The sequence below is a fragment of the Bombina bombina genome, chromosome 6 (genome assembly GCF_027579735.1).
Source record: "Bombina bombina isolate aBomBom1 chromosome 6, aBomBom1.pri, whole genome shotgun sequence".
NCBI lineage: Eukaryota > Metazoa > Chordata > Amphibia > Anura > Bombinatoridae > Bombina > Bombina bombina.
The window spans coordinates 482,548,754-482,571,634 of record NC_069504.1 but is presented as its reverse complement, the minus strand read 5'-3'; the positions used below and the strand labels follow the sequence as shown (position 1 = coordinate 482,571,634).

The 22,881-nt window shown below is 40.5% G+C and overlaps 1 protein-coding gene across 1 annotated transcript in view; it reads right to left on the bottom strand.

Annotated features, from left to right (window-relative positions):
* VPS13C (vacuolar protein sorting 13 homolog C) overlaps positions 1 to 22,881 on the bottom strand; it is a 1,402,311-nt gene that overhangs the window by 279,066 nt on the left and 1,100,364 nt on the right. Inside the window, 4 exon segments of the mRNA XM_053719302.1 lie at positions 9,995 to 10,292; positions 18,105 to 18,226; positions 18,912 to 19,072; positions 19,159 to 19,423. Coding sequence (XP_053575277.1) covers positions 9,995 to 10,292; positions 18,105 to 18,226; positions 18,912 to 19,072; positions 19,159 to 19,423 — 846 coding nt within the window.

Below are 22,881 nucleotides of genomic sequence, written 5' to 3'. Positions count from 1 at the left end.
AGAAATCCAGATTGCAGTGGGTCAAGAAGAGAGTTTAGTGTAAGGAAATGGTATGGACATGCATAAACTAGCTTTTCGAGGAGCTTTGAGGCAAGAGGGAGTAGGGAAATTGGACGGTAGTTGGATGGGGAGGTTGGATCGAGGAAAGGTTTTTTTGAGGATAGCTGTGACCAGTGCATGGTTTTAGAGATGAGGGAAATATTCCAGTGCTAAGGGAGAGGTTGAAAATGTGTGTGAGTATGGTGGTGAGGGTAGAAGAGAGGGAGGGGAGTAGCTGTGAGGGGATGGGGTCGAGGGGACAGGTAGTGAGGTGGGAGGACAGTAGAAGGGCAGAAACTTATTCCTAGGTAACAGGGGGCAAAAGAGCTAAATGTATGGGTATCTGGGTTTTGGATGATTGTGAGCTTTTGAAGGGGTGTGAGATTGGTAGTTTGGTGTGAGGGGTAGAAGAAGGGGGGGTTGTAGGGAGGGAAGTGATGTTGCAAGTTAGGAGATGATGGTCAGAAAGAGAAAAAAGGGAGTTTGTGAAATTTGAGATAGTGCATCGATAGCTGAAAATCAGATCAAGGGAGTGACCATCTTTGTGAGTGGGACAGTCAGTCCATTGTGAAAGGCCGAAAGAGGAAGTGAGTTGCAGAAGTTGTTTTGCAGAGGAGGCAGTGGGATTGTCAAGAGGGATGTTGAAGTTGCCAAGAATGAGGGCAGGGGTGTCTAAGGAAAGGAAATAAGGAAGCCAGGCAGCAAAGTGATCTAAAAATCGAGTTAGGGAGCCGTGGGCAGTATATGACTGCTACACGTATAGAGAGGGGAGAAAATAAACTAATCATGTGTGTTTCAAATTAATAAAATGTAAGGGAAGAGAAGGGCTGTATTTGTTGAAAGGTGCAACAAGAGAAAAGTAAAATACCAAGATGTTGTCCAGGTAAGGCGCCACAGCAATTCCCTGAGACCTGACCACTGCCAAAAGAGTCCCCAGAACCTTTGTGAAAATACTGGGAGCTGTAGCAAGGCCAAAAGGAAGGGCAACAAACTGGAAATGTTTGTCCAGAAAGGCAAACCTCAGATATTGGTAATGATGTCTGTGAATGGGAACAGGAAGATATGTGTCCTTCAGATCTATGGTCGCCATGAACTGACCCTCTTGTACCAAAGGAAGAATGAAACGGATGGTCTCCATTTTGAAGGATGGAACCCTGAGGAATTGGTTGAGACAATTTAGGTCCAGGATGGGACGGAAAGTGCCTTCCTTTTTGGGAACTATAAACAGATTTGAATAAAATCCTAGACCCTGTTCCTCTATGGGAACTGGAACAATCACTCCTTTACACAGTTTAAGAAGGCCTCTCTCTTTATCTGGTCCACAGATAACCTTGACAGGTGGAATCTGCCCCTGGGAGGACAGGATTTGAATCCTATTCTGTTACCATGGGCCAGTGTCTACGGCCCAAGGATCCGGAACATTGCATATAAAAGCCTGCCGAAAAAAAGACAGCCTGCCCCCCACTTGATCCAATACAGGATCTGAGGCGGTCCCTTCATGCTGATTTAGAATCAGCGAAAGGCTTCTTGGCTTGCTTTCCTTTATTCCAAAGCTGACTGGACCTCCAAGAAGACTTGGATTGTTACAGCTTGGAAGAGGAGGAGGAAGACTTTTGTCCCTTAAAGTTATGAAAGGAACTAAAATTAGAATTCTGGCGACCCTTAGGTCTGCTCTTTTTATCCTGAGGCAAAGACAAAAGCTTGGACTTGGATGCAATATTAGCAGACTGAGATTTTAACCACAGAGCTCTGCGAACTAAAACAGTGAAACCAGAAATCTTAGCTCCCAGTCTAAGAACTTGCATGTTGGCATCACACATAAAGGTATTGGCCAGCTTGAGAGCCTTGATCCTGTCTTGGATCTCCTCTATAGTAGTCTTTTCTAAGATTAGCTTAGGTAAGTCATTGCACCAATAGGATGCTGCCCTACAACTGTAGCAGTACTAGCAACAGGCTGCCACTGTAATCCCTAATGAATGTACATATTTTTCAAGAAAGCCTCAAACATCTTATCCATGGGATCCTTGAAAAAACAGCAATCTTCAATAGGAATAGTAGTTCTCTTGGCAAGAGTAGAGATAGCTCCCCCTACCTTGGGCACTGTCTGCCAAGAGTTACAAATAAAGTCAGCAACAGGAACATATTTTTAAAAACAGGGGACGGGGAAAAAGGAATCCCTGGTTTATCCCATTCCCGAGTTATGATATCTGCGATACGGTCTGGAACTGGAAACACTTCCACAGATGAGGGTACATCATATACCAAGTTTACTAGACCTCTTTGGATTCTCCGCGACAGACAAGTCAGATTCTTCCAAAGTAGCAAGAATTTCCTTTAAAAGTACTTGGAGGTGTTCTAACTGAAATCTGAAATTAATCGCCTCTGAATCTGCAGAATTGGTCACTAAAGTATAAGAATCTGACAATTTGCCCTCAGAAGCCACTGAGGTATCATCCTCATCAGATAACTGAGACATACTGACTAACGCAGCCTTAACGGAGTCAGAACCCTTATTAACATATATTTTTAGATTTTCTTTTGCGCTTACCAGCAACTGGAAAGGCTGATAACGAGGCTGAAACAGCAGAAGTAATCTGCGCAGCGAAATCCCTAGGTAAATAAACACCCCCAAGAGGTTGTTGCGAGGAACCGCAGGGCACTGCACGTGAAGCTTGGGACGTTTTAGGGGAAAGCTGAGGCATAGTTAGTACAACACTATCCTGAGAGACAGAAGGCTCTAAGAGAGAAATCTTATCTTTAAATAATAAAGTTTTCTTTAGGCAAGAGGAGCAAAACTGCACAGGAGGAATAACATTAGCCTCCAAGCAAAATAAACATTTTTCAAAAGACCCACTTTCTTCATTAGTACCCATAACTATATATAAATTGGTCCCCACAAGAAATTAGCAAAATAAATATTGTGCCCAAAAGAAAATGTTTTTATATAATATACTCTGTGTTAACAACGATACAAAACCCAGCACTGTAATACCTCAGCTCTGCTGAGGACTTTCCACGTCCTGAACCAGTCAATCTCTCCCACGATAAGAGCAGGATTGTAGAAATAGACTTTCAATCAGGAGCTAAAATGTGCACACACACCACTTGTAACTCCGCTACAATAGCAGCACAGTAGATAGTCTTTTAGTCAGGGACTAAAAATGTCCACACACCCTGTTACCATCTCCACTACGATCAGAAATTCGATAAGCGGAAGTGCAGAGGAATGGTTACGTGACCGCAATTAAAAGAAACTGTGCCACCAACAAAAAAACAGTGCGTGAGTAATACAGAAGTTGAAAAATATAGGAATACATTTTTAACACTAAAAACAAACTATCCCCTGCTGAATAAAAATGCCCAATAAAGAGTAAAAAATAACTCTCACCTGGCTCCAAACCCAGATCTCTGAAATTCCAATCCAAGTACTTAACCACTGAGCCATAGCTTCAAGTGCTCTAATATCTCTCAAAGCTGCAAATCAAGAAACAATTTATGAAAGAACTTACCTGATAAATTCATTTCTTTCATATTGGCAAGTGAGCTAGTGACGTATGGGATATACAATCCTACCAGGAGGGGCAAAGTTTCCCAAACCTAAAAATGCCTATAAATACACCCTTCACCACACCCACAATTCAGTTTAACGAAAAGCCAAGTAGTGGGGTGATAAAGAAAGGAGTAAAAAGTATTAACAAAGGAATTTGGAAATAATTGTGCTTTATACAAAGAAATCATAACCACCATAAAAAAGGGGTGGGCCTCATGGACTCTTGCCAATATGAAAGAAAGGAATTTATCAGGTAAGTTCTTACATAAATTATGTTTTCTTTCTTTTATTGGCAAGAGTCCATGAGCTAGTGACGTATGGGATAGCAATACCCAAGATGTGCAACTCCACGCAAGTCACTAGAGAGGGAGGGATAAAAATAAAAACAGCCATTTTCTACTGAAAAAATTAATCCACAACCCAAAAAATAAGTTTATTCTCATAAATGGAAGGAAAAAACTTAAATCAAAAGCAGAAGAATCAAAAAACTGCTTCTGAAGAAGTAAACACGGTAGAATTTAGTAAATGTATGCAAAGAAGACCAAGTTGCTGCTTTGCAAATCTGATCAACTGAAGCTTCATTCTTAAAAGCCCACGAAGTAGAGACTGATCTAGTAGAATGAGCTGTAATTCTCTGAAGCGGGGCTTGACTCGACTCCAAATAAGCTTGATGAATCAAAAACTTTAACCACAAAGCCAAGGAAACAGCAGAAGCCTTCTGACCTTTCCTAGAACCAAAACATATAACAAATAGACTAGAAGTCTTCCTGAAATCTTTAGTTGCTTCAACATAATATTTCAAAGCTCTTACCACATCCAAAGAATGTAAGGATCTCTCCAAAGAATTCTTAGGATTAGGACACAAGGAAGGGACAAAAATTTCTCTATTAATGTTGTTAGAATTCACAACCAAGGTAAGAATTTAAATAAAGTAGGCAAAACCGCCTTATCCTGATGAAAAATCAGAAAAGGAGATTCACAAGAGAGAGCGGATAATTCAGAAACTCTTCTAGCAGAAGAGATGGCCAAAAGAAAACACTTTGCAAGAAAGTAGTTTAATGATAGGCTCAAACGGAGGAACCTGTAAAGCCTTCAAAACTAATTAAGACTCCCAGGAGGAGAGATTGATTTAATGACAGGCTTGATACGAACCAAAGCCTGCACAAAACAATGAATATCAGGAAGTTTAGCAATGTTTCTGTGAAATAAAACAGAAAGAGCAGAGATTTGTCCTTTCAAGGAACTTGCAGACAAACCTTTATCCAAACCATCCTGAAGAAACTGTAAAATTCTGGAATTGTAAAAGAATGCCAAGAGAATTTATGAGAAGAACACCAAGAAATGTAAGTCTTCCAAACTCGATAATAAATCTTTCTAGAAACAGATTTACGAGCATGCAACATAGTATTAATCACAGAGTCAGAGAAACCTCTATGACGAAGTACTAAGCGTTCAATCTCCATACCTTCAAATGTAATGATTTGAGATTCTGATGGAAAAACGGACCTTGAGATAGAAGGTCTGGCCTTAGTGAAAGTTGCCAAGGTTAGCAACTGGACATCCGGACAAGATCCACATACCAAAACCTGTGAGGCCATGCTGGAGCTACCAGCAGCACAAACGATTGCTCCATGATGATCTTGGAGATCACTCTTGGAAGAACTAGAGGCGGGAAAATATAAGCAAGTTGATAACACCAAGGAAGTGTCAATGCATCCCCTGCTTCCGCCTGAGGATCCCTGGACCTGGACAGGTACCTGGGAAGTTTTTTGTTTAGATGAGATGCCATCAGATCTATTTCTGGAAGCCCCCATCTGAACAATTTGAGAAAACACATCTGGGTGGAGAGACCATTCTCCCGAATGTAATCCGCTTACCAATTGTCTATACCTGGGATATGAACCGCAGAAATTAGACACTAGCTGGATTCAGCCCAAACAAGTATCCAAGATACTTCTTCCATAGCTTGAGGTCTGTGAGTCCCACCCTGATGGACATATGCCACAGCTGTGACATTGTCTGTCTGAAAACAAATGAACGGTTCTCTCTTCAACAAAGGCCAAAATTGAAGAGCCCCGAGAATCGCACGGAGTTCCAATATATTGATTGGTAATCTCGCCTCTTGAGATTTCCAAACTCCTTGTGCTGTCAGAGATCCCCAAACAGCTACCCAACCTGAAAGACTTGCATCTGTTGTGATCACAGTCCAGGTTGGACGGACGAAAGAGGCCCCTAAAATTATACGATGGTGATCTAACCACCAAGTCAGAGAAAGTCAAACATTGGGATTTAAGGATGTTAATTGTGATATTCTTCTATAATCCCTGCACCACTGGTTTAGCATACAAAGCTGGAGAGGTCTCATATGAAAAGGAGCAAAGGGGATCGCGTCCAATGCTGCAGTCATGAGAATTAAAACTTCCATGCACATAGCTACTGAAGTGAATGACTGAGACTGAAGGTTCCGACAAGCTGCAACCAATTTCAAATGTCTCTTGTCTGTTAGAGACAAAGTCATGGACACAATCTATCTGGAAACCTAAAAACCTAAAAAGGTTACCCTTGTCTGAGGAATCAAAGAACTTTTTGGTAAATTGATCCTCCAACCATGTCTTCAAAGAAACAACACTAGTTGATTTGTATGAGATTCTGCAGAACGTAAAGACTAATCGAGTACCAAGATATCGTCCAAATAAGGAAACACTGCAATACCCCGCTCTCTGATTACAGAGAGTAGGGCACCTAGAACCTTTGAAAAGATTCTTGGAGCTGTCGCTAGACCAAAAGGAAGAGCAACAAATTGGTAATGCTTGTCTAGAAAAGAGAATCTCAGGAACTGATAGTGATCTGGATGAATCGGAATATGAAGATATGCAACCTGTAAGTCTATTGTGGACATATAATGCCCTTGCTGAACAAAAGGCAGAATTGTCCTTATAGTCACCATTTTGAAAGTTGGTACTTTTACATATCGAGTCAAAATCTTTAGATCCAAAACTGGTCTGAATGAATGTTCATTCTTTGGGACAATGAATAGATTTGAATAAAACCCCAGACCCTGTTCCTGAAACGGAACTGGCATGATTACCCCTGATAACTCCAGGTCTGAAACACACTTCAGAAAAGCTTGAGCCTTTACTGGGTTTACCCAAATGCGTGAGAGAAAAAATCTTCTCACAGGCAGTCTTACTCTGAATCCTATTCTGCACCCTTGAGAAACAATACTCTGAATCCAAAGATTTTGGACCGAATTGATCCAAAAATCTTTGAAAAATTTTAATCTGCCCCCTACCAGCTAAGCCGGAATGAGGGCTGCACCTTCATGTGGACTTGGGGGCTGGTTTTGATCTCTTAAATGGCTTGGATTTATTCCAATTTGAAGAAGGCTTCCAATTGGAAGTAGATTCCTTGGGAGAAGGATTAGGTTTCTGTTCCTTATTTTGACGAAATACAGTTAAAAGCTTTAGATTTACCTTTAGGTTTTTTATCCTGAGGCAAAAAACTCCCTTCCCCACAGTAACAGTTGAAATTATTGAATCCAACTGATAACAAAATAATGTATTACCTTGGAAAGAAAGTGATAGCAATCTGGATTTAGAAGTCATATTAGCATTCCAAGATTTGAGCCACAAAGCTCTTCTAGCTAAAATAGCTAAAGACATAGATTTAACATCAATTTTGATAATATCAAAAATGGCATCACAAATGAAATTATTAGGATGTTGAATCAACTTAACAATGCTAGACAAATCATGATCCGATACTTGTGGCACTAAAGTATCCAACCAAAAAGTTGAAGCAGCTGCAACATCAGCCAAAGACATTGCAGGTCTAAGAAGATGACCTGAATATAAATAAACTTTCCTTAGATAAGATTCAAGTTTCCTATCTAAAGGATCTTTAAAAGAAGTACTATCTTCCATAGGAATAGTAGTATGTTTAGCAAGAGTAGAGATAGCCCCATCAACTTTGGGGATCTTTTCCCAAAACTCCAATCTAATTTCTGGCAAAGGATACAACTTTTTAAACCTTGAAGAAGGAATAAAAGAAGTACCAGGCTTATTCCATTCCTTAGAAATCATATCAGAAATAGCATCAGGAACTGGAAAAACCTCTGGAATAACCACAGGAGGTTTATAAACAGAATTTAAATGTTTACTAGTTTTAATAATCAGCGCTGCGGAATCTGCTGGCGCTCTACAAATACCTGATAATAATAATATCAAGAGGACTAGTTTCCTCCATATCCAATGTAATCAACACTTCTTTTAACAAAGAATGAATACACTCCAATTAAGATAAATAAGAGGATTTATCAGTGTCAATATCTGAGGCAGGATCTTATGAATCAGATAGATCCTCATCAGAGAAGGATAATTCAGTATGTTGTTGGTCATTTGAAATTTAAACAACCTTATGAGAAGTTTTAAAAGACCTTTTGCGTTTATTAGAAGGCGGAATGGCAGACAAAGCCTTCTGAATAGAATCAGAAATAAATTATTTTAAAATTACAGGTATTAAGCTGGAGGTATAATCTCCATAAGTTTACAACATATGCACTTAGCTTTGGTAGAACTGTTATCAGGCAGCAGGGATCCAACAGTGAATTCTGAGACAGGATCAGATTGAGACATATTGCAAATGTAAGAGAAAAAAACAACATATAAAGCAAACTTATCAATTTCCTTATATGGAAGTTTCAGGAATGGGAAAAAATGCAAACAGAATAGCCCTCTGACATAGAAAAAGGCAAGAGGCAAATAGGAATGGGGCCTAAAATAAAGAAAATATTTGGCGCCAAGTATGACGCACAACAAACAGAAAAATATTTTTTTTGAGCCAAAAACGTCCGGAAACGACACACTCGCGTCATGGATGACGCAACCTTGTGAAAGGACCGGGCGTCAACTAAGACGCTGGAAATTACTAATTTGCGTCAACGAACGTAACTTCGCGCCCAAAAAATCTTGCGCCAAGAATGGCGCAATAAACTTTTGCATTTTGCACCCTCATGAGCCTAATTCTGCCCGCGAATTTAAAAAATGACAGTCAATTGAAAAAAAGACTACACCCCAGGTAAGAAATACATTTCTAAAAAATGCATTTCCCAGATATGAAACGGACAGTCTGCAAAAGGAAATATACTGAAACCTAAATCATGGCATATATAAGTACAATACATATATTTAAAACTTTATATAAATACATAAAGTGCCAAACCATAGCTGATTCTTATGTAATGAAAACATACTTACCTGAAGACACCCATCCATATATAGTAGATAGCCAAACCAGTACTGAAACAGTTATCAGTAGAGGTAATGGAATATGAGAGTATATGAGTATATAGTATGAAAAGGGAGGTAGGAGATGAATCTCTACGACCGATAACAGAGAACCTATGAAATAGATCCCCATGAGGAAAACCATTGCATTCAATAGGTGATACTCCCTTCACATCCCTCTGACATTCACTGTACTCTGAGAGGAATCAGGCTTCAAAATGCTGAGAAGTGCATATCAACGTAGAAATCTTAGCACAAACTTACTTCACCACCTCCATAGGAGGCAAAGTTTGTAAAACTGAATTGTGGGCGTGGTGAGGGGTGTATTTATAGGCATTTTGAGGTTTGGGAAACTTTGCCCATCCTGGTAGGATTGTATATCCCATATGTCACTAGCTCATGGACTCTTGCCAATTACAAGAAAGAAATAACATTTAAAATTCTTTCAGCCTTATAAACCACCTCAACAGAATGCAGTGCCCACTCATAAATCTATATTTCTTAATAAAGAAAAAAGGAGTCCCAAAAATGTAATCCACAAGAGAATTAACCCTTAGAGTGCTGGTACCTTCTAACCTAGAAGGGAAGCACTTACCTGTGGATCCTGCTGACTGGCAGGGAATGACTTCTAAGGTGTGGTAGATACCTTCACTTCTGCCATGGACCTGTAGAAAAAGAAAGGACAGAGTAACCAACCCTGTTTTTCTAACTGATAATAGCCACCAGTACTCTTACTAAAGAGATTGACATGGACACAGCATAGCCCCAATCCTTGCTTGCAGGGAAAATTACCCATAAAAGGATTAAATATCTTCAGACACCATCTTTGCACATCCTCCCTTGACAGAGGCAAAGAGAATGACTGGGGGTTAAGGGTAAGGGAAGTGACACTTAACAGCTCTGTTGTGGTGCTCTTTGCCTTCTCCTGCTGGCCAGGAGTGAATATCCCACTAGTAATTGGAATGATTTGTGGGTTCTCCATGCCATAGGAAAGAAAATTAAGTTACAGGAAGGAGCCTGAAAAATGTAATCATTGGTAACAATCAAGTTTAAAGAAAGAAATGTATTGTAAACAACTGTTCGGTATTCAAGACTGATAAATGCAAAATTAACATTTTACCTCTAGTAGGTATCTCAAAGAGTAGGGTAGAAGATTCCTAATGGTTAGTGATGGATGCAGATGAATAATATATGCTGGATCCCACTCTTTCTCCCCATGGTTGGCGATAAAGTTTATTTCGTCAGGAATCGCAATGCAGTTCACAATCAGGGGCAGGAAATTGACCTCAGAGGATGGGCACTGCAGAGTACATCTCACTTCACTGCTTCTATGAAGCATCTCTTTCCATGTTATGTAGCTTGTGGATTCCTTGAACTGACCTTCTAAAGCACCCGCTGGTCTCAAGAACAGCTGACACCTGGTGATATAATACATACAAGCTTAATCAAGTGTTAAAATTCTAACAGATCAAACAAAGAATTATTTTCAATAACATAGTAAAAATATATTAAGATATGGTGTAGACCCAAAAATTAATGTTAGTAATTATTGAGAAGAAAGATACCTTAGATATATTAATGCAGATATTAAAATAAGGGAACTTAGCACTCTTCAATAAAATACAAAAAAAGTGTTTTTTATAAATTGCCAAAATGCATAAAAGTTAGTAAACTCTGCCATCAAGGCAATACATATATCCTAAAGTGTAAAGTGCAAACATCAAAATAACAGAATTTATGCTTACCTGATAAATTTATTTCTCTTGTAGTGTAGTCAGTCCACGGGTCATCCATTACTTATGGGAATATATCTCTTCCCCAACAGGAAGTTGCAAGAGGATCACCCAAGCAGAGCTGCTATATAGCTCCTCCCCTCACGTGTCATATCCAGTCATTCGACCAAAACCAGACGAGAAAGGAGAAACCATAGGGTGCAGTGGTGACTGGAGTTTAATTAAAATTTAGATCTGCCTTAAAAGACAGGGCGGGCCGTGGACTGACTACACTACAAGAGAAATAAATTTATCAGGTAAGAATAAATTATGTTTTCTCTTGTTAAGTGTAGTCAGTCCACGGGTCATCCATTACTTATGGGATACCAATACCAAAGCTAAAGTACACGGATGAAGGGAGGGACAAGGCAGGAATCTTAAACGGAAGGAACCACTGCCTGAAGCACCTTTCTCCCAAAAATAGCCTCAGAAGAAGCAAAAGTGTCAAATTTGTAAAATTTTGAAAAAGTGTGAAGTGAAGACCAAGTTGCAGCCTTGCAAATCTGTTCAACAGAGGCCTCATTTTTAAAGGCCCAGGTGGAAGCCACAGCTCTAGTAGAATGAGCTGTAATTCTTTTAGGAGGCTGCTGACCAGCAGTCTCATAGGCTAAACGTATTATGCTACGAAGCCAAAAAGAGAGAGAGGTAGCCGAAGCCTTTTGACCTCTCCTCTGTCCAGAGTAAACGACAAACAGGGAAGAAGTTTGACGAAAATCTTTAGTTGCCTGCAAATAGAACTTCAGGGCACGGACTAAGTCCAGATTATGCAAAAGTCGTTCCTTCTTAGAAGAAGGGTTAGGACACAATGATGGAACAACAATCTCTTGATTGATATTCCTGTTAGAAACTACCTTAGGTAAAAACCCAGGTTTAGTACGCAGAACTACCTTGTCTGAATGAAAAATCAGATAAGGAGGATCACAATGTAAGGCAGATAACTCAGAGACACTTCGAGCCGAGGAAATAGCCACCAAAAATAGAACTTTCCAAGATAACAGCTTGATATCAATGGAATGAAGGGGTTCAAATGGAACGCCTTGAAGAACGTTAAGAACTAAGTTTAAGCTCCACGGCGGAGCAACAGTCTTAAACACAGGCTTAATCCTAGCCAAAGCCTGACAAAAAGCCTGAACGTCTGGAACTTCTGCCAGACGTTTGTGTAGAAGAATAGACAGAGCAGAAATCTGTCCCTTTAACGAACTAGCAGATAAGCCCTTTTCTAAACCTTCTTATAGAAAAGACAATATCCTAGGAATCCTAACCTTACTCCATGAGTAACTCTTGGATTCGCACCAATATAAATATTTACGCCATATCTTATGGTAAATTCTTCTGGTAACAGGTTTCCTAGCCTGTATTAAGGTATCAATAACCGACTCCGAGAAGCCACGCTTTGATAGAATCAAGCGTTCAATCTCCATGCAGTCAGCCTCAGAGAAATTAGATTTGGATGGTTGAAAGGACCCTGAATTAGAAGGTCCTGCCTTAGAGGCAGAGACCACGGTGGACAGGACGACATGTCCACTAGGTCTGCATACCAGGTCCTGCGTGGCCACGCAGGCGCTATCAGAATCACTGATGCCCTCTCTTGTCTGATCTTGGCAATCAGTCGAGGAAGCATCGGAAATGGAGGAAACACATAAGCCATGTTGAAGACCCTGGACCTGGATCCGCAACAAGGAAGCTTGGCGTTCTGTCGAGACGCCATGAGATCCAGATCTGGTTTGCCCCAACGAAGAATCAGTTGAGCGAAGACCTCCGGATGAAGTTCCCACTCCCCCGGATGAAAAGTCTGGCGACTTAGAAAATCCGCCTCCCAGTTCTCCACGCCTGGGATGTAGATCGCTGACAGGTGGCAAGAGTGAGACTCTGCCCAGCAAATTATCTTTGAGACTTCCAACATCGCTAGGGAACTTCTGGTTCCCCCTTGATGGTTGATGTAAGCCACAGTCGTGATGTTGTCCGACTGAAATCTGATGAACCTCAGAGTTGCTAACTGAGGCCAAGCTAGAAGAGCATTGAATATTGCTCTTAACTCCAGAATATTTATTGGGAGGAGTTTCTCCTCCTGAGTCCATAATCCCTGAGCCTTCAGGAAATTCCAGACTGCGCCCCAACCTAGAAGGCTGGCGTCTGTTGTTACAATCGTCCAATCTGGCCTGCGAAAGGTCATCCCCTTGGACAGATGGGGCCGAGAAAGCCACCATAGAAGAGAATCTCTGGTCTCTTGATCCAGATTTAGCAGAGGGGACAAATCTGAGTAATCCCCATTCCACTGACTTAGCATGCACAATTGCAGCGGTCTGAGATGCAGGCGCGCAAATGGTACTATGTCCATTGCCGCTACCATTAAGCCGATTACTCCCATGCACTGAGCTACTGACGGGTGTGGAATGGAATGAAGGAAACGGCAAGCATTTAGAAGTTTTGATAACCTGGACTCCGTCAGGTAAATTTTCATCTCTACAGAATCTATAAGAGTCCCTAGGAAGGGAACCCTTGTAAGTGGTAATAGAGAACTCTTTTCCACGTTCACCTTCCACCCATGTGACCTCAGAAATGCCAGAACTATCTCTGTATGAGACTTGGCAGTTTGAAAACTTGACGCTTGTATCAGAACGTCGTCTAGGTACGGAGCCACCGCTATGCCTCGCGGTCTTAGTAAAGCCAGAAGTGAGCCCAGAACCTTTGTAAAGATTCTTGGAGCCGTAGCTAACCCGAAGGGAAGAGCTACAAACTGGTAATGCCTGTCTAGGAAGGCAAATCTTAGGTACCGATAATGATCCTTGTGAATCGGTATGTGAAGGTAGGCATCCTTTAAGTCCACTGTGGTCATGTACTGACCCTCTTGGATCATGGGTAGGATGGTTCGAATAGTTTCCATTTTGAATGATGGAACTCTTAGGAATTTGTTTAGGATTTTTAAGTCCAAGATTGGTCTGAAGGTTCCCTCTTTCTTGGGAACCACAAATAGATTTGAATAGAATCCTTGCCCGTGTTCCGTCCGCGGAACTGGGTGGATCAACCCCATTAGTAAGAGGTCTTGTACACAGCGTAGAAACGCCTCTTTCTTTATTTGGTTTGCTGATAACCTTGAAAGATGAAATCTCCCTTGTGGAGGAGAAGCTTTGAAGTCCAGAAGATATCCCTGAGATATGATCTCCAACACCCAGGGATCCTGGACATCTCTTGCCCAAGCCTGGGCAAAGAGAGAAAGTCTGCCCCCTACTAGATCCGTTTCCGGATAGGGGGCCCTCTCTTCATGCTGTCTTAGGGGCAGCAGCAGGTTTTCTGGCCTGCTTGCCCTTGTTCCAGGACTGGTTAGTTTTCCAGCCCTGTCTGTAACGAGCAACAACTCCTTCCTGTTTTGGAGCGGAGGAAGTTGATGCTGCTCCTGCCTTGAGGTTACGAAAGGCACGAAAATTAGACTGTTTGGCCTTTGATTTGGCCCTGTCCTGAGGCAGAGCATGGCCCTTACCTCCCGTAATGTCAGCGATAATTTCTTTCAAGCCGGGCCCGAATAAGGTCTGCCCTTTGAAAGGAATATTAAGCAATTTAGATTTAGAAGTCACGTCAGCTGACCAGGATTTAAGCCATAACGCTCTGCGCGCTTGGATGGCGAATCCGGAGTTCTTAGCCGTAAGTTTGGTTAAATGTACGACGGCATCAGAAACAAATGCGTTAGCTAGCTTAAGTGCTTTAAGCTTGTTCATAATTTCATCCAATGGAGCTGTGCGAATGGCCTCTTCCAGAGACTCAAACCAGAATGCCGCCGCAGCAGTGACAGGCGCAATGCATGCAAGGGGCTGTAAGATAAAACCTTGTTGAACAAACATTTTCTTAAGGTAACCTTCTAATTTTTTATCCATTGGATCTGAAAAGGCACAACTATCCTCCACCGGGATAGTGGTACTCTTAGCCAAAGTAGAAACTGCTCCCTCCACCTTAGGGACCGTCTGCCATAAGTCCCGAGTGGTGGCGTCTATTGGAAACATTTTCCTGAATATAGGAGGGGGGGAAAAGGGCACACCCGGTCTATCCCACTCCTTGCTAATAATTTCTGTAAGCCTCTTAGGTATAGGAAAAACGTCAGTACACACCGGTACCGCATAGTATCTATCCAGCCTACATAATTTCTCTGGAATTGCAACCGTGTTACAATCATTCAGAGCCGCTAATACCTCCCCTAGCAATACGCGGAGGTTCTCAAGCTTAAATTTAAAATTAGAAATCTCTGAATCCAGTCTCCCTGGATCAGATCCGTCACCCACAGAATGAAGCTCTCCGTCCTCATGTTCTGCAAATTGTGACGCAGTATCGGACATGGCTCTCCCATCATCAGCGCGCTCTGTCCTTAACCCAGAGCAATCGCGCTTGCCTCTTAATTCTGGCAATTTAGATAATACTTCTGTCATAACAGTAGCCATGTCTTGCAAAGTGATTTGTATGGGCCTCTCTGATGTACTTGGCGCCACAATATCACGCACCTCCTGAGCGGGAGGCGAAGGTACTGACACGTGAGGAGAGTTAGTCGGCATAACTTCCCCCTCGTTGTCTGGTGATAATTTCTTTACATGAAAAGATTGACTTTTATTTAAAGTGACATCAATACATTTAGTACACAAATTTCTATGGGGCTCCACAGTGGCCTTCAAACATAGTGAACAAAGAGATTCATCTGTGTCAGACATGTTTAAACAGACTAGCAATGAGACTAGCAAGCTTGGAAAATACTTTCAAATAAATTTACAAGCAATATAAAAAAAAACGCTACTGCGCCTTTAAGAAGCACAAAAAGCTGTCACAGTTGAAATAACAATGAACCAAATTAGTTATAGCAACCAAATTTTCACAGTAAATGTATTAAGTTAGCAAAGGATTGCACCCACCAGCAAAAGGATGATTAACCCCTTAATACCCAAAAACGGATAACAATCTAATAATTAACGTTTTTATCACAGTCAAACACACTGTCACAGGTCTGCTGTGACTGATTACCTCCCTCAAAATGAATTTTGAAGACCCCTGAGCTCTCTAGAGACGTCCTGGATCAAGGAGGATGAAGAAGGAAGATTGTGACTGAATTTTTACTGCGCAAAAAAGCGCTAAAATAGGCCCCTCCCACTCATATTACAACAGTGGGGAAGCTCAGTTAACTGTTTCTATGCAGAAAACAAGATAGCCATATGGTAAAAATCATGCCCCAATAAATGTTATCACCAAGTACCTCACAAAAAACGATTAACATGCCAGTAAACGTTTTAAACATACATTTTTAAAAGTTATGAAGTGTTATTAATAAGCCTGCTACCAGTCGCTTTTACAGCAGTTAAGGCTCATATATTACTTCAGTATTAACAGTATTTTCTGAGTCAATTCCATTCCTTAGAAAAATACATTCAGTGTACACACACTCATCAGCCTAATACCAGTCGCTATCACTGCATTTAAGGCTGAACTTACATTACATTGGTATCAGCAGTATTTTCTCAGTCAATTCCATTCCTCAGAAAAATAATTTACTGCACATACCTCGTTTGCAGGGGGGCCCTGCATGCTATTCCCCTTTACTGAAGTTACCTCACTCCTCAGAATGTATGAGAACAGCCAGTGGATCTTAGTTACGTCTGCTAAGATCATAGAAAACGCAGGCAGATTCTTCTTCTAATGCTGCCTGAGAACAAAACAGCACACTCCGGTGCCATTTAAAATAACAAACTTTTGATTGAAGAAATAAACTAAGTTTAAAAACACCACAGACCTCTCACAACGACCTATCTTTAGTTAGGTTGCAAGAGAATGACTGGATATGACACGTGAGGGGAGGAGCTATATAGCAGCTCTGCTTGGGTGATCCTCTTGCAACTTCCTGTTGGGGAAGAGATATAATCCCATAAGTAATGGATGACCCGTGGACTGACTTCACTTAACAAGAGAAAAATACATAACAACATAATATACAAAGCATTAAAAGACAAAAGCAGAAGGCATAATCAGTGTCAAGTGGAAGCCAAGTAGCGTGCATCACCCTGCTACACCAGACCCTTAATCATACAGGCACCGTCTGGGCACGTTCACTTGGGGATTTTTGCATGCTAGGAAATAATGGAAATGAGCCTCATAAAGTAGCAGAGAAAAGCAAGGATTAACCAAATGCAAAGATAGCATAAATCCCGTCAGCCCCCAAGTGAGCAGGTACTAGGCAGACAGTCATCCCCATGCCCTAGTAGTTGGGCAGCATGAAACAAAATCAGGCAGAGAAGCAGGCAGTTAGTATCTGTACATGCAAAACTATATCCAAAGCAAGTGCAAGCTATGCAATGTAAAACAGGGAGAGCAAAAACTCCAAAATATCAACAGTCTCTCTTCTGCACATTAGATACCTCTCCTCTGAACAGATGTTCTGCCGTAAGCAATGCTGCCGCTCCAAACAGAGATCCGTCTCCACATCCACAATGCAGGCTCCCAATGTTGGAAGGCTCCTTTGGAGGCTGACTGGATTTATGCCATCTTTTGCCTAATCCTTGCTTTGCTTCGCTACCCTATGAGGCTCATTTCCATTATTTCCTAGCAGGCATAGAGCACAAAGTGAACCTGCCCAGACGGTGCCTGTATGATACAGGGTCTGGTGTAGCAGGGTGATGCACGTTACTTGACACCACTTATGCCTTCTGTTTTTGTCTTGTAATGCTTTGTATATTATGTTACTATGTATTTCTTTTGATGTTTGCACTTTACAATTTTGGATATATGTATTGCCTTGATGACAGAGTTTACTAACGTTAATAAATGTTGGCAACTTCTAAATAAAACTTTTTTGTATTTCATTGAAGAGTTCTGTATTCCCTTACTTTTATACCTGGATTAATATATCTAAGGTATCTTAAACACTTGCATAGCAACTTACAGCCCTAGAAACTAAAACTTAAAATTAGACTTGAAATGACTACTGTTTTTCAGGGTCATGAAGAAAGGACTGAAGTATAACCCATGTTGCATATGAAAATACTAATGTGTACTTATTTATTTTTGTGTCTGCTATCTTATGATTCTCATTTTATTATAATAAAGAAAAACTTTATCTAGAAGACATCAACTTGCAAAATTTAAAACGCCAAACTGCATGTTCTAACACTTTCCCGCTATTAGGACATTCCATGCCATCCTAACTGCGCTGGGCTTTAGCGCCGTTAGGACAGCATGAAACGTCCTAGCCATTTGGCTGCCCTGAAGTCACAGAGGCTTGGTAAATGGGATTGCGGGCTGGAGGGCGTGCCTACCGTCCATAGGCACTACCTCGTGACCCCGACCCCATCATTGAAATTACACGATGCGTGATTTCAATTTGTTTACATCGGAACTTAGTTCCGATGTAGACAATTTAGTCCAGGTGGGAAAAGGTTTACAAGATCTAAAAAGTAATTTTAGGTTTATATACTAAGCAAACATATATTATACCTGTAAGAATCAAGGGGCACATGAAACTCTTCATCTGGTCTAGACACTCCAATAGGCTCCAGTAACTTGGCACTTTGCACAAACTTGTAAATTGTAAATGGAACAGAGAAATGGTTCTTGATCTGAAAAATATATATAAAAACAACTGTGATCTGTCCTAGCAGAGCTATACTTTGTATGACATGCATTTAGCTTCAATATCTACAAGCAAAATTACTGTTTCAATAATCACAGATTGTTGGGTATCCAGAAATGATATAGCCTGCATGGCTTCATGTACTAGTTTATAAACTTTGTTTGGTCTAACATATTAAAGGGATACTAAACCCAACATTTTTCTTTCATGATTCAGATGGAGCATGCAATTTTAAGTAACTTTCTAATTTACTCCTACTATCAATTTTTCTTAGTTCTCTTGCTACCTTAATTTAAAAGGCAGGAATTTAAAGCTTAGGAGCCAGCCCATTTTAGGTTCAGCACCCTGGATAGCGCCTGCTTATTGGTGGCTACATTTAGCAAACCAATCAGCAAGCATAACTCAGGTTCTGAACCAAAAATGGGCCGGCTCTTAAGCTTTATATAACTGTTTTTAAAAAAAAGATAGCAAGAGAACAAACAAAAATTGATAAGAGTAAATTAGTTGCTTAAAAATGCATCTGAATCATTAAAGAAAATAATTGGGTTTAGTGTCCCTTTAAAGCATTTTCTTTTTGCAATTTTATATCCCTTTAATACCAGATATCTTAGGAACCTATGGTCCTTAAAAAACATTGCAACTTTAAAATATCAGATTAATTAATTACTCACCTGGAGAGGAGATCTGATTGTGACAACTTTATTCCCTTCTACAGCATCAATCTGAGCAATAATGGAGACACAGTTTTCCATTAATGGACTGCGTACATTATACAGGCGTCTGGAGGGCTTGGTTAAGGGAATGTTTGCAACTTCTGTATATCCCTGGGGCACTATGGTTACAAGGAAAAAATAGTTGCTGTATAGATAAGCACAGTATATGTAAACAGCATGCTTATGACGCAAAAGCTAACATTACCAATGGTAAGTGTAAAAAGATTGCTCTCCTGTCGGTGCAGTGCTGACAGCTTTCCCCGAGTCACGGACTCCATGGAGGAGTATTCAAGATCCAGAGACTTTCCTTGAGCAATCTCGTGGACACGTTCATGAGTTGAGCTCCCAAAACCACGCACATTTGGGCTATGTTGCACCATTACAGAAAGCCCTAATGCATTTCTTACAGTTAGCGGTGGACTGTCCTTAAAGGAGTAGTCAAATGTTGAAGCAGTTCCTTCAGAAAAAGCCTTTGGGGGAAAAAAAAATAACAAACAGTTTCCATTATGTATCTTTCAAGAACATTTATTGACCTACAGAAATGTATAAAATAAAAAAACTAGAGATCTTATATATATGATATATCAGAGTATAGAAGAGAGAATAGTTGGAAGACTTTGGAGACAATAAACTATGCATTCATTAAAACTCCAAACAATAATAGATTTAACATACACATGCCAGTAGTTAGAAAATAGAAACCCCTCTATTAAAATGGATAGATAGAAATACATAATCCCCCCCTTAACAGGTTTCCAAATTTAAAAGCTTAAAATATAAGTTCTAGGAAGGAGCCAGGAAATTATCACAATCAAGAAAATCAAATGATTTATGCTACACCCTCACAGTGAATTAATCAAACCAGCGAAATAACCATACTTTAAAAACATAATCCATTTGTCTTTAATTCCTCTCAAACAGCTCTCTCTCTCTTCCCTCCCCCACTGGTAACCCCCATCTTAGGTACTGGCAGACAGTCTGCCAGTATAAAAATGTAAGGTTTTTTTTATTTTTTTTTTTATTATTATTATATTTTCTGCAGTGTAGGATTCCCCCCTTACCCCTAATCACCTCTCTAAACCTCCCCCCTCTAACTTTTAAGCGCCATCTTAAGTACTGCCAGCTGTCTGCCACTACCTATAAACTGTTGTATTTTTAAAAACATATATTTTTTTTATTTTATACATATTGTTGGTGGCATAGCGTCCCCCCCACCCGCAATCTTTAGTTAGGGGGGTTCCCACACCCCCAGATCCCCTTGTCTGTAGCTTAGCTGCACAATACGTCTCTGTCCCTTTATTTAGTGTTCCATAGCGTAGGGCCCTCCCACTCCCTCACTCCTCCCCTGCTGGGCCGCCCACCCCTCCCGCCGGCACCAGATCGTTACAGACGGTGACACACACAGTGTCACAGTTTGTAACAATCAGGCATCTGCCCTCATATGAAGTTGGAGCACCGATTGCGCTCCGGCTACATATGCGGCAGATGCCTGAAGCTTCAGGAGCACCAGATCTAGGCTGTAACTTAACAGCCGAGAGTGTTGGAGCATCCTGAAGCAACAACGTATATATACGTGGTGTGGTACGATAGCCAAAGTACCACACAACGTATATATACGTTGTATTGGGTAAGGGGTTAATTAAGTATGTTGATGCCCTAGTATTGTTACATTAAACAGATGCACTGGTATGGGTAAGAAAATGGTGCACAGTCTAAGAAATTTATAACAAAACAGACAACTGAACTCAATAAATAATGCATGGAGTGGAAACTTTATGTTTACATCTAACATTCAGGGCCTGATGATAAAAGATTCTCCTGCTTGGAGAGACTTCACAGTGGCTGAACTCACTGAATGCTATAAGAAACAGGGCAGAACCTGGAAGTCACAGAGAGATGATAGATTACCTCTCCACTCAGAGGAGATGATCTAAAAACATAATTTATGTAAAAACTTACCTGATAAATTAATTTCTTTCATATTGGCAAGAGTCCATGAGCTAGTGACGTATGGGATATACAATCCTACCAGGAGGGGCAAAGTTTCCCAAACATCAAAATGCCTATAAATACACCCCTCACCACACCCACAATTCAGTTTAACGAATAGCCAAGAAGTGGGGTGATAAAGAAAGGAGTAAAAACCATCAACAAAGGAATTTGGAAATAATTGTGCTTTATACAAAAAAATCATAACCACCATAAAAAAAGGGGGTGGGCCTCATGGACTCTTGCCAATATGAAAGAAATTAATTTATCAGGTAAGTTCTTATATAAATTATGTTTTCTTTCATGTAATTGGCAAGAGTCCATGAGCTAGTGACGTATGGGATAGCAATACCCAAGATGTGGAACTCCACGCAAGAGTCACTAGAGAGAGAGGGATAAAAATAAAAACAGCCATTTTCCACTGAAAAAAATAATCGACAACCCAAAATATAAGTTAATTCTCATAAATGTGAGGAAAAAACTTAAATCAAAAGCAGAAAAATCAAACTGAAACCGCTGCCTGAAAAACTTTTCTACCGAAGAAGCAAATACATCAAAATGGTAGAATTTAGTGAATGTATGCTAAGAAAACAAAGTAGCAGCTTTGCAAATCTGATCAACTGAAGCTTCATTCTTAAAAGCCCAGGAAGTGGAAACTGATCAAGTAGAATGAGCTGTAATTCTCTGAGGCGGGGCTTGACCCGACTCCAAATAGGCTTGATGAATCAAAAGTTTTAACCACGAGGCCAAGGAAAAGGCAGAAGCCTTCTGACCTTTCCTGGAACCAGAAAAGATAACAAATAGACTAGAAGTCTTCCTGAAATCTTTTTAATAGCTTCAACATAATATTTCAAAGCTCTCACCACATCCAAAGAATGTAAAGATCTTTCTAAAGAATTCTTAGGATTAGGACACAAAGAAGGGACAACAATTTCTCTATTAATGTTAGAATTTACAACCTTAGGTAGGAATTTAAATGAAGTCCGCAAAAATCAGAAAAGGAGATTCACAAGAGAGAGCGGATAATTCAGAAACTCTTCTAGCAGAAGAGATGGCCAAAAGAAAGTAGTTTGTCTAAAGAATGCATAGGCTCAAACGGAGGAGCCTGTAAAGCCTTCAAAACCAATTTAAGACTCCAATGAGGAGAGATGGATTTAATGACAGTCTTGATACGAACCAAAGCCTGCACAAAACAATGAATATCAGGAAGTTTAGCAATCTTTCTATGAAATAAAACAAAAAGAGCAGAGATTTGTCCTTTCAAGGAACTTCCAGACAAACCTTTATCCAAAACACCCTGAAGAAACTGTAAAATTCTAGGAATTCGAAAAGAATGCCAAGAGAATTTATGAGAAGAACACCATGAAATGCAATTCCTCCAAACTCGATAATAAATCTTTCTACAAACAGATTTACGAGCCTGCAACATAGTATTAATCACTGAGTCAAAGAAACCTTTATGACTAAGCACTAAGCGTTCAATTTCCATACCTTCAAATTTGAGATCCTGATAGAAAAACGGACCTTGAGATAGAAGGTCTGGCCTAAATGGAAGTGGCCAAGGTTGGCAACTGGACATCCGAACAAGATCCGCATACCAAAACCTGTAAGGCCATGCTGGAGCCACCAGCAGCACAAACGATTGCACCATGATGATTTTGGAGATCACTCTTGGAAGAACTAGAGGCGGGAAAATATAAGCAGGTTGATAACACCAAGGAAGTGTCAATGCATCCACTGCTTCCGCCTGAGGATCCCTAAGACCTGGACAGGTACCTGGTAAGTTTTTTGTTTACATGAGAAGCCATCAGATCTATTTCTTTGAAGCCCCCACATCTGAGCAATTTGAGAAAACACATCTGGGTGGAGAGACCATTCTCCCGGATGTAAAGTCTGACGACTGAGGTAATCCACTTCCCAATTGTCTATACCTGGGTTA